The sequence below is a fragment of the Peromyscus leucopus genome, chromosome 9 (genome assembly GCF_004664715.2).
Source record: "Peromyscus leucopus breed LL Stock chromosome 9, UCI_PerLeu_2.1, whole genome shotgun sequence".
NCBI lineage: Eukaryota > Metazoa > Chordata > Mammalia > Rodentia > Cricetidae > Peromyscus > Peromyscus leucopus.
The window spans coordinates 84,898,980-84,911,380 of NC_051070.1; the positions used below are offsets into that span (position 1 = coordinate 84,898,980).

General features: G+C 47.0%; 1 protein-coding gene across 3 annotated transcripts; it reads right to left on the minus strand.

Annotated features, from left to right (window-relative positions):
- Positions 1–8,406: 8,406 nt before the first annotated feature.
- Tmem254 (transmembrane protein 254) lies at positions 8,407–11,392 on the minus strand. 3 transcript variants are annotated; one of them, XM_028893585.2, is made up of 4 exons: positions 11,038–11,392; positions 9,437–9,540; positions 9,168–9,227; positions 8,407–8,552 (listed from the first exon to the last, which is right to left on the minus strand). In XM_028893585.2, the coding sequence occupies exons 1-4, from the start codon at positions 11,122–11,124 to the stop codon at positions 8,432–8,434; spliced, it is 372 nt and encodes a 123-aa protein (XP_028749418.1). In that variant the 5' UTR covers positions 11,125–11,392; the 3' UTR covers positions 8,407–8,431. The 3 variants fall into 3 exon arrangements, with proteins under 3 accessions (XP_028749418.1, XP_028749416.1, XP_037064531.1); XM_028893583.2 differs by lacking the exon at positions 11,038–11,392 and adding an exon at positions 10,787–10,987; XM_037208636.1 differs by lacking the exons at positions 9,437–9,540; positions 11,038–11,392 and adding an exon at positions 10,787–11,029 and having other exon boundaries at positions 8,521–8,552.
- Positions 11,393–12,401: the final 1,009 nt, after the last annotated feature.

Sequence of the window (12,401 nt, forward strand, 5' to 3'; positions counted from 1 at the left end):
GCATCTCAAGAGGTTCCTCGTTCAGAGAAACAAAATAATTTTGATAAAAAGAGTTCAATCGTGGAGTCTATTTCAGATATGAATTTCCCAGGAAAACACATTTCACTGTGGATACATAGCCACTGGGGAATGACTGGGCTACAGTTAGCTATGTACCTGGCAATCCTCCCTGAACACATTACAGACACAGGCTTTGGAACCACGGGGGTCTAGGTTTGACTCTTGATTCCCTCCCTTGCTAGTCCTGAAAACTAGCTACTCGTTCACTCAGCTCCCATTGCTTTTGTTTTGATTTCTTGAGAAAGGGTGTCAAAGTATGTAGCCCAGGTGCATCAGAACTCGCTGTGCAGCACAGACTGGCATGATTTCAGGAGCCTCTTGTTTCTACCTCCTGAAGGCTAGAGTTTTCAAGTCAGAAAAACTGGGTGAGCAGCGATGTTTCTTGGCTAATATTTGCAAAATATTCGACATTCCTCCCAGGCAGCTTGGTGAAATGTAACGATATCAGGGATCTGGGTGTGCCTAGAGGTTAAAATAATATTGCATGAAGGCAAACACAGATGTTAGCACAGTCTATGGTGCACAGTGAGTGTTCACTTGATTTTGCTCTTATTAATGCTGAAGCCATTCCTTGGGATCCCAACAATTCCAAGGACATGATAGGATTGCATATGGACCCTCCTCTAGGGGAGGGCTGTCTCACTACAGAACTGACAAGATGCAAGGGTAATAGCAGTGACACATCAGTCACTGAACCTTCACGATGTATTTATTTCAGTTTCCTAGGAAATAGGCTAATACTCTGAGCATAAGCCTGTGAACCCTGGCCGCGTGTATGTTAAAGCTTCCTAAATGCTGTAAACACCCTGGGTTGGTATGAAACCCCAGGTCTGCAGAGGGCTTATATTATTTGTGCATTGCTATGGATACAGCACAAAGGCAGGCGTCAGGAACATGGACAGGATGCAGGGATTTAAGGCAGCTTATGACAGGGACCATTCTCTCTGAACGTATTATTCTTGTAAAACTTTTGCAAAATATTTGGGACATGAGGTATGCTGCTGAGAACATGACTTTCAGTGGTTCACTCCCCACACTCCTCACAGGCAGCTTGGGGAACTGTTGAGAGGTGCATGCACCATGGTGCGCTCTGTGTGTGTGTGTGTGTGTGTGTGTGTGTGTGTGTGTGTGTGTATAACCTGAAGGAGTTGGTTCTCTCCTTTCATCATGTGGGTACTGGGATCAAACTCAGGTCACTAGGCTTGGTGACAAGCACCTTTACATGCCCAGCCATCTCACCAAACCCTATATTGATTGTGTAGTTTTAATCCACCCTAGATAAATTGATCAAAATAAAATAGCTCTCTCTCTCTCTCTCTCTGTCTCTCTCTCTGTCTCTCTCTCTCTCTCTTTCTCTTTCAGAGCTGAGGACCGAACCCAGGGCTCTATCACTGAGCTAAATCCCCAACCCCTCTTTCTTTCTTTTTTTGGTTCTTCAAGACAGGGTTTCTCTGTGTAGCTGTGGCTGTTCTGGAACTCACTCTGTAGACCAGGCTGGCCTCGAACTCACAGAGATCCACCTGCCTCTGCCTCCCGAGTGCTGGGATTAAAGGCGTGTCCCACCATGCCTGGCTACAGGCTTTTTCTTAGTTGCCCTTCGCAAGTGGCTGTCATTTGGCTTTTGTACTGTCTTCAAGACAGATTGTCCCCTCTCTAAGGGAGCAGCATGGGGTGTGAACAGCTTAGGTCTTCTTGGCAAATTGTCAAGAATTAAATGAAAACCAGATAAGCACTTAGCGCACTTCCTGATATGTCAGTGTTAAATAGCAGCTGACATGTGGTAACACAACAGGGCCTTCCCGTTACAAACCCCTGACTCTTCCTTTAAATTGAATTAAAACTACACACAAAACATAATGTATGTCTATATGACACGAATATCTAACACATAGGAATTGCTGCCCAGGACTGAGGACAGCGGGGAATGGGGATTAAAGGAAAAACAAGCAAGAGGAGACTCAAAGAGATGACCTAATTCTCCCTAGGTGACACAGCCATTAAGTGGAGGGTAACTGAACAGAGCTGTCACTCAAAGGTGCAGACCCCTGTTCACTGCCTCTTGCTCACAAGAGCAGCAATGAAAGATTGAACAAGACCTTGCTGTATAAAGACACATGTACGGAAACCATTGCTTTGAATGCTAACCTAAAATATGAATGAAAAGGAAAGTCCTAGGCTGGGCGGTGGTGGCACACACCTTTAATTCCCCGCACTTGGGAGGCAGAGCCAGGTGGATCCCTGTGAGTTCGAGGCCAGTCTGGTCTACAAATCGAGATCCAGGACAGGCTCCAAAACACCACAGAGAAACACTGTCTCAGAACCACCCCCCTACCACCACCCCTGGCCAAAAAAAAGAAAAAAGAAAAAGAAAAAAAAAAAAAAGGAAAGTGCTGTTCATCACCAACCCTCAGAGGGTTGCCGCCTTTTCCAGGGGAAGTGCAGTTTCATGCTTATTTGTCTTCCTGGGGGGGGGGGAGGGGCTCTGCTTCTTCCTGATTGGTCCATTTCATTCCCAGTAGCACCAAAGGGAAAGGAACTGAATGAGGATTGTCTTGGGGTAAATAATCCCAGCTCAATGACCCAGTAACAGACTCTCAGGAGTTAAAGCAGAAAGTGCTTGAAGATATGATTCTTCTAAAATATACTTAGAGCCAGTCGGTAGTGGTGCACACATTTGATACCAGAGGCAGGCTGATCTCTGAGTTCGAGGCCAGCCTTGTCTATAGAGCAAGTTCCAGGACAGCCAGGGCTAACCAGAGAAACCCTGTCTAAAGAAAAAAAATCCAAAAACAGGAAAAAAATTATTAGGAATATATATATATATATATATATATACACACATATATGTATATATATATATATATATATATATATATATATATATATATATATACAGGAACGTTGTCACACAACATTAATCCCAGCCCTCAGGGAGGCAGAGACAGGCAGATCTCTGAGTTCCAGGCCAGCCAGGTTTACACAGTGCTTTCTAGGATAGCCAGGGGCTACAGAGTGAGACCCTGCCTCAAAAGGAAAAAACAATCTAAAGTATTCTTTGAGATCCCTCAAATGGTCCACATAGATCAAATATGAGACTAGAGTGTTCAGCTCTAAACTGGATGGTCATACCACTCACCCTCCCACCCAGGCTCTGGGATCTTCTGGAAGGGGGTGGAAGAGATTGCCAGAGGCAGTGGTGGTGGAGAGCAGCAGGGAAATGGTGTTTTCTGGATAAGGAAGGGCACCTGCACACATGGACTCACAGTAACTGTGACAGCATGCACAAGCCCCAGCCAGGCAGAATCTCAGCACAGGAGGCGGACACAAAATCCCACCAGCTGAGGGGCCAATTTGCATTTGATAGGAGAGGCAGTTTTCTTTATTGGTGTGATCCCTGATGGGGCCACCACACATCAGGGCAGGCCAAGATAATCTGGGCAAAACCAAAAGGGGTTGAGGAGGAGTTGGAGGATTAGAGAATTCAAGGTTGAGTGGGAAGGAATGGTTGGGTGAAGAAGGTGGTTATGGGAAGAGCTGGAAAAGAGGGAGTGAATGTGTTCACGGTGTATTGTATGAAAATTTTCAAAGAATCAGTAAAAACATTGTGGAAACATTTGACAGCTTCAAATGTGAACATAATGGGTTTTGGTTGTGCCCAACCAAAACCCATTATGTTCCTCCTCTCACTGAAAAGGGTCTTCTAAACAATCCTCACTTTCATGTCTTTGTGTGTGTGGGGAGACCCACTGAGTGCAACCATGGTAGTTGGAATGAGCATCATTGGGGGTGCAATTACTAGAACATGTGTCTTGTTAGGAGCTATTCCGCTGCAGAGCACAACACATCCTCTCCCAGCATCCATTGACTTCCCAGGGTCCCTTCATGGAGAGTGTGGGGCTTCATTTGCCCCTCCCATGTGCACGATGAAATGGGTGATGGGTCCAATCCTGAGTAGGGTCACTACAGCTGGAATAAATTCACACATGCTATGTCATGTTGTGTCCAGAAGACAGTTTCCAGGCACTCCTCCCCATCCTCCGGCTGCTCCATTCTTGACAGCTTGTTCGGAGGTTCTACTAGGGGAACACAGCAGCTCACATGCCTTTGTCTTTCTCTCTTTTCTATCGCTGTGAAGAGACACCATGACCAAGGCAACATATAAGACAAAGTATTTAACTTGGGGCTCACTGTTCCAGGAGGCTGGAGTCCAAGACCACGAGGCAGGGAGCAGGGAGCAGTAGCTGAGAGCTTACACATTGAGCAAGCCACCACAGGCAGAGAGAGGGGGAGGGAGGCAGAGAGGGAGGAGAGAGACCTGACAGATAATGGCGTGGGCTTTTTAAACCTCAAAGTCCACCCCCAGGGACGGACCTCTTAATCCTACCCTAATAGGTCCACCCACTAGGAACCAAGCATCCAAATTTATGAGCCTATGGAAGCCATTCTCTTTCAAACCACCACACTGACCATTTATTCCAGAAAGGTTATCTTCTTCTAGCAAGAGTACCCATTAAAGAGGGGCCCATAGGGAGCTACGGAGGAGGAAGGTGACACTGTTCTAGCCAACCAGATCAGCCGAATAAACCCTGGCAACCCAGGAGGTGGCGGATGTCAAAACCAGGTGGCCCTCACATCCATGGCTCCTCCATCCCCTCTGTCCCCTTTTCCTTAATTTTCCTTGAGCCTTGGAGGGGGTCAGATAGCTGTCCTGTTCCAGGCCAGGCACTCCACTGGCATTTCTTCTCAGTACTCTGACCAGTTGTTTCTACAGAACATTGTTCGGGAGTCTTTATTTTAGGGATGGGCACCCACAACACCATGTGGGGTGTTTTATGACAGAGCTTCTGTCCATTTTTGTCCATAAAAGGTGACATTCTTTTTTGTCTTTTCCATGTCATTAGGGACTGTTTGTTAGGCACATTTTAACTTCCCCCTTAACTATAGGGAGGGGGTGGGTGGGAAGGAGCTGAGAGGGGTAGGGAGGGGAGCTGGACTTCTCCGAGCACACTTACTGGTGTACTTTTGCCTTTGGGGCTTTATCTGCATCATGCTATCAAGGAACGTACTACAGAGAAAAGAAGGCCAGGGAAGAGAAAACCTAACAGGCGATTCTAATACCAAACAAACTTAAACCCCACTGAAGCAGACATAGAGATGGCAAAAGTACCAGGTGTGGTGATGCTCGCCTTTAATCCCAGCACTCAGGAGGCAAAGGGAGATGGGCTTCCGTGAGTTCGAGGCCAGCCTGGGCTACAGAGTGAGTTCCAGGTTCCAAAGCTACACAGAGAAACCCTGTCTTGAAAAACAACAACAACAGAGCCTGTAAAGGCAGCTGCAGTTTGTAGTGTACTTCCAAAATCGTATGGAGCGTGTGAGTCAGCTCGGTGATGTGGAAATCAGGGTTCTCCAGTTGCTAGCAGGACACACAAGAGGAACCATGCGGCACTGCTTTGGAATTACAGGTCTCCATCAATTCAGGAGTTGCCAAGAACCTTTTCCTAGCTGAGCATGGGGCTGTGCACCTTTAATCCCAGCATAAGGGAGACAGAGGCAGGAGCATCTCTGTGAGTTCAAGGTTAGACTGGTCTACATATGGAATTCCTGGACAGCCAGGGCTATATAGACTCTGCCTCAAAAGATTAAAAAACAACAACAACAACAAAACCCCAAAACCAAAAATCCTCCATTTTTCTCCTCAGTTCTGTCCACTACATGATTCTGACAGGCAGTATGTTAGATGCTATTGCTACCGTGTTAAAAGGGCCACCCTGACAACTATCATATCCTAGGGCAACTGGAGGGTGTGAGATTAGAAAGTACTTTATAAATTTCTGCTTGGGCTTTCCATGCGCTAGTCTACCTTAGCTACTCGCATTCTGCTCCCAGTTCTAGAAGTCTTCAGTGTTGGGGGGTGGTGTGGAATTCTAGCTCTTGCCTTAGTTTTAGGAACCTGTGCATTTTTCTTGCTCCTACTGTTTCTTTTCTTTTCTTTTTTGAAACAGGGTCTACTACATAGTTCTGGTTGTCCTGGAACTCCTTATGTAGACCAGGCTGGCCTTGAACTCACAGAGGCTCACCTGCAAGTGCTGAGATCCCAAGTACAAAGGCTGAGATTCAAGGTGTGGCACTACCTTTAATTAAAGGCACCATGGTTCCTGTTTCTTTAGGGTTCATCGTGGAGGACCCAGCCAACTGTCTGAGCTAGTCAGCCATCTTGGTAGAAATCCCTTAGTTTCTTCAGGGGTAAGCTGGGGACAATGGTTTCCTGAGGTGTATAGCTGGATGTGGTGGTGCATGCCAGTAGGCCTGGCACTCTGGAGGATGAGGCAGAAGACTGTTGTGAGTTCAAGCCCAGCTAAAACTATAGTTACAGAGAAAGGTCCTCTCAAATCCCACTCCTCCCCTGGGGGCCGGGGGGAGGGACGCTTTGTGTAGATTCCCTCCTCCAGATCGGATGCTGGGATGTAGCTGCCCACGGATAGCCCAAGCCCTACTTTGCAGAGAGTGGATTCCTGTGGACACAAAACTTTAGAATCCAAATTAATTCCCAGAGTCGGACTAGTGTTCTGGAGCAAATTTGTTCCTCAGGGAAATGGAATCGAAGTGAAGTCCCGACAACGGTGTGCAACCCAAACCAACTCATCTGAAAATCTCTTTTTACATAAATGCAACCTTGAATCACAAAACAAAGGAGGAAAGGCTGAGAAACATTTCCAAAAATCCATCTCCACTACCAACAGCTCCAGAGTCCACAACCTTTCGGGGTGAGTCTTCACTTGGGGGCTTTTCTGGGGTGAGGGGTTTCTTGTAAATGTTTGCCAACCACAAACAAGCTACCTTACCACGTCGCTGACGGGAAATGAGGAATTGCTCTGAGAACAGTTGGTCCTCCAGGGAAAGAGCTGTAAAGGCTCCTAGAGTTGACAGGGTCATCCTGCCAGGGTCAGGGGACAGAGTAGTGAGTGACCGACCCTTCCCAAACGGTTAGCACTAATCAGGTAGACACAGTGAATGGGGAGGTAGAAGTCGCAGGCTGGACAACCCCTGGGTAAGCATCACCAGAGCCGGAGTGGTGGTGTGACTAAGCCAGGGCTGGACAGAGAATGCCTGAGCAGGAATTCCCCGAGAGACCAGGTTCCCCAGGGAGGACCCACACAGAGGGCGTGCTGCCTATGGGAGTGGTCCTGTGCTCTTCTGCTGCCGAGCGCACTCAACGGGCTCAGCGGTTTTCACTTGGGGAAATTTACACACGGAGCTCGGTGAGATGGGTCTGCAGTCTCTGTTGCCACCCCTGAAGGGTTACCGCTGATGGGGCGGAGCTGGAGCCTAAGTACCAAGAGTAAAGGAGAGCTAGGAAGCAGCTTGCAGTGGAGGAGTGACCCAGCTCCTCGAGAATCCTGGACCACAAGCTGGCCAGTCACCTCCTCTGGCTCAGCATCAGGGAGGGCGTCCCTAACATTCCCATCTTGGGCTCAGCAGGTCCCTCAGGTTTCTATGCCAGGCACTTGCTTGTTTTCATCTTTCTCTGCTGCTGGAGAAATGCAAATGGAGGGCGCTGTGTGGAGTGCTTCATGGTGCCGAATAAATGCATGTGGAACTGATGTTATGTGGAAGTTTTATCTTGGCCCTGAACCAGGGGAAAAATTGGGGGTGGAAAGCTAATATATCAGTGGGAGGCTGGGAGGTAGTGTTAGTCAGAAGGGAAAGCAAAGGTGGGCCCACAAAAAAAATCTAGCTTGTGCTTTAGTCAAAAAGACACAAAAGGCACTTGGGAGGCAGAGCCAGGCGGATCTCTGTGAGTTTGAGGCCAGCCTGGGCTACTGAGTGAGTTCCAGGAAAGGTGCAAAGCTACACAGAGAAACCCTGTCTCTAAAAACCAAGGGAAAAAAAAAAAGGACACAAAAGGACAGTGTCCCAGCCAAGGACCTCATGAAAGGGGCCCAAGGCCTTCTCCAAGCACAGAGGCTGCAGAGCTGGAAGGGCAGAATCTTTCTTTCTTTCTTTTTTTAAAAAAAAGATTTATTTATTTATTATGTATACAGTGTTCTGCAGGCCAGAAGAGGGCACCAGATCTCATTACAGATGGTTGTGAGCCACCATATGGTTGCTGGGAATTGAACTCAGGACCTCTGGAAGAGCAGTCAGTGCTCTTAACCTCTGAGCCATCTCTCCAGACCCAGGCAGAATCTTTCTTAAACTACAACTGGTCTATCCAGGGTTGGTCAGAGCAACCCAGGTAAGTGTAACTTGGACAGGTTTACACAGGGTTTCTAAGACAGTCACTGCCTAGAAGACAGAGAGGTCATCACAGAAACCAGGACCCACGGAAAGGAGGGCTCGAAGAAGTGGAGAGGAAACTTCATTATCTCCTTTAAGTGTGTTTTGAGCGCTTTGGTCTGTAAGCAATCAGGATGGAAAGAGAAGCTATGCCAAAGAGGAAAGTCTGGAGGAACCAGAGGAGCCGGGCCTGGCCATCTGTGATCCCTTTATGCCTGAAAAAGAGCAAATTCAAACAACAGAATTTTAATGTTGGTACGTGGGGGGGGGCAGTTATGGTATTCTAGTTTTAGTTCTATTTAGAATTCTGAGGTGCAACGTATGAGGATCTGGTTTGGGGGCTTTTAACTTACACTGAACCACAGAATTATGTGAGGAGCTTTAGGAAGGAACATACACCTGTTTCTGAAGCAAGGCCTATCAGATCACAATCTCTGGATCTGGAAACCAGGCATGCATATTTCCAGACAGCTCCTCAAGTGATTCTATGTTGAAACTGGATCAAAAATCACCAGCCTAGACCAATAACTCAGTTCTTTTGCAAACTAGAAGAGAGACTCCTAGTCATTTGTTTTAGTTGGTTAGACACAATTTTTGAAACACAGCAAAAGTATCTCAGTTAAACAACTAAAGCCACACAAGCAAACTACATTCATTCATCAAACATTTACTGAATGCTTCTGTCCCAGGCTCAGTATTCAGTATAGGGATTCAGGCTGCACTTGCACAAGCTCTCAGCCTACAAGTGTATAAATTATTTAGACATAGCTACTTGTGACTTACATCAGACACCAAGATAAAAGTGATAAATTCCTGTTACAAAGACTTACTTGCATAATACCATGGCATATAAGGACTCTCCCACATGAATTAGCCACGCAAGCCAATATCTGAAACAAACAAACAAAAAAGTTTTTTTGTTTTTGTTTTGTTTTTAGTTTAAGGTTTTAGTCATTTGCTAATTAACTCTAACACAGAAACTTTAAAAAGAAAGGCATCTTAATGCAAACTAGTATCTCTGTTAGCTACCTAACACCACAGGCATTCCAGGTACCCAGAGAGCCTGGAGCCACAGTGCCCATAACCTTCCATTCCTTACCCATTTCTTAGGAGGGTGTGATGGTGGTCCACCAAGTACTTTGTAAAGGGACCCAGGGGCCCAAGGCTCTGATAAGGGAGACTCTGAGGCCAGAAGACGACCCACTGAAAGAGAATCAGAGGCACAGAATATGTCCAGTAAATGGTTATATTTGAAATCGGCTGTGGAACAATAATGATTCTGCAGAGACAACTACAGCCCAAAGAAACCAAACAAATCCTCCCGTCCTCCAGCCCCAACGTTTATTCCTGAAAAACAATTGAACTGTGAGATTTATGCAGAAGAAATATGCTTATCAGAATCAGTATCCAGAGTTATTCTTAATGGATGTCAGTAAAATATTACTTTATAGAGCTTATTAGCTATTTTTTTTAAAGAATTTGCATGCCTTATTCTAGGCTGCAGAAGTTACAGCTGGAGACAATCTCCCATTTAATTTAGAACTGCTTCTTTCACCAGAAAACCAGAGAGAGAGAGAGAGAAAGAGAATCTTCTTGAGAATTATTACACACCAACACTTGCAAATTTTATAGTCCTGTACATTTCGTCCAGGACACCATTACCTCTCCCTTGGCGTTATTTCACAAAGTTCAAATGAAGCTTATATTAAAAGTGCCATCTTTCCAAACCAGGAGAATTAAAGGGTTGTGCCTGCCACCGCCACAATATCTGTTTGAACTAGCAAAAGCTAACTCCCCTCTATATGCTAACTTAACAGAGACAGGGGACCTTAGAACAACAACAAAAAAAATGTATCCTTGAAAATTTTCAACTCATGCCTCTGCATATGGTGAAATTGGGACAGAGGTGATCACACTTGACACTTAAACAGCATTTCTTCATAATCATACCAATTGATTTCAATGTTATTTCCCAGCATCTTTCTCGTTATTCTTTAAACAAAATATTTCTTACTCTTCTTCTGTGTGCAGCTGTCTTCTTCCACATCTATGTATGCCCTTCTTTTTTTTTTTTTTAACCAATTAAACCCTACCTATCCATTAGGTTTATCCTCATTTTCCAAGCAATTCAAACTCATTCAAACACTCTGCTTCGAATCTTATCCTGGGTTGTTAGATCTATGGTAATATACTAATTTCACTTCTCCCTTCCCAAAACGATAAAACTCGGTTAAACCTCAATGACCATGGAGAAAGAGGACTCCGGGACCGGAACACCAACAACTAGAAAATCCCCTAGAGCCCACCGAACTTCCGCGTACACCAGTAACCTAGGCAACCGCTGTGCGCGTGCGCAGAAGTACACCCCACCCCACCCCCAGCCTCGCGCGCGCACTTTGCCCTCCCGGATCTTGGGGGTCAGAACTGACCTCTAGTCCCAAGTCCTCACCGTGAAGTATCCTAGCCCCAGGGCAGTGACCAGCGAGGGCCAGGGTCTGGCTGTACGGAAGTATACAGTGGTGTCCCGACGAGCCTCCGACTTCGCCACCACCATCGTGAGAGCCCTGAACACTGAGTTGTAGGGCAAGAACCGCTTCCCACCCTGGTCCACACCGGGCGAGCCTGGCGAGCCGGTTTCCCAGGCTGAGTTCTGGCAGGCAGTGCGCCTGCGCGGCCCGTGTCTGTGCATGCCCGCCTTACCGTGTAGTAGCTGAAGGAGACGATGATGACTGTGAACCAGAACAGGCTGCCCCTCTGGAAATAGCCTGCACCTGTGGCTGTCGCCATCGCTGCAGCTACTCCGCTGGACGGTCTCCTGCACCCCCGGTGGATGGCCCGGGTGGGGCGAAAGGCTTCCTGTGCACCAGGCGGATTCGGCTGCGGTGACCCCTGGAACCCGGGGCAGGAGGCACCTCCCTATTTCAGTTAGAGTAGCTGCTATTTTTCCGCTCTGATTATGGCGAGTCTAATTTCCGAGCCATTTCTTTGAGTTGTGCATGGTGAGCAGTATTGCGCCGCCTCCTCACCTCATCGGTTCAATGCGGAGACAAACACAATGGGTGGAGCCAGACACAGAGGCGACTCGAGGCTACCCCCACGTGTCTACTGCTGCTCCTGTAAGCTTAGTGTGGTTTCTTAGCCCACGTGTGTTTCACTCTGTCTGTGAAACGGCCATATGTTAGCCCAGCTCCAAGTTTTGGGCTTATCTAAAAAGAAAGCATTAAGTTTCTGACCTGTACTGCCTACCAGATATCAGTGATGAATACTGTTAACTCTGCTTCCTGGCCAGAAATACTATTACTTAGACTTTGGCGTAGGCCTTGGCCCGCATGCTTAGTTGCATCTTAAGTGTGTGTTGGAAGATATAGGGTACCCAATTGTTTGGATTGAGCGTCTTCAGAGAAATAAAAGTTTTGCTTGGGCCTGAAAAACAGATTAAAATAACCTGATGGTGACTCCTGTTTGTAGTCCCAGAATCCATTGGGAGGCAGAGGCAAGCGGATCTCGGTGGGTACAAGGCCAGCCTGGGCTACAGAGTGAGTTCCAGGACAGGCTCCAAAGCTACAGAGAAACCTTGTCTTGAAAAACCGAGAAAATAAAAAAAAATTTAAAAATGCCATGAGTTCCAGGCCTGACTAAGTGAGCCGCTTAGTGAGATCCAGGCCTGTCAAAATAATAATGTCCCTAAGGGGCTGGGGATGTGGCCCAGAGAGTAGGTAGAGTGCTTGCCTAGCATGCAGAAAGCCCTGGGTTCTGTCTTAAGCACCATGTGAGCAAGTGTGGTGGTGCCCCAAGCCTCTAATCAGGAAGGTCAGGGATTCAAGGTCATCTGCAGTTACACAGTGAGTTCTGACGCTGTCTCAAAACCAACAGCCAACTGAAAAACAAACCAAGCAATGCTTGGCAGCACATGCCTGTAATTCGAGGAATGGGGAGGTGGGAGCTACTCCTGTCTCAAGACCCTGTCTCAAAAATGCAATAGTAAGCCGGGTGGTGGTGGCGCATGTCTGCAATCCCAGCACTTGGGAGGCAGAGGCAGGTGGATCTCTGTGAGTTCGAGGCCT

Coding starts and splice junctions, on each gene's coding strand:
- Tmem254 (XM_028893583.2), bottom strand. CDS start 10,891: ATGGTGGTGGCGAAGTCGGAGGCTCGTCGGGACACCACTGTATACTTC. Junction 9,228..9,436: donor CACACCCTCCTAAGAAATGG/GTAAGGAATGGA, acceptor TGTTTGTTTCAG/ATATTGGCTTGCGTGGCTAA. Junction 8,553..9,167: donor TATGCCATGGTATTATGCAA/GTAAGTCTTTGT, acceptor GCTCTTTTTCAG/GCATAAAGGGATCACAGATG.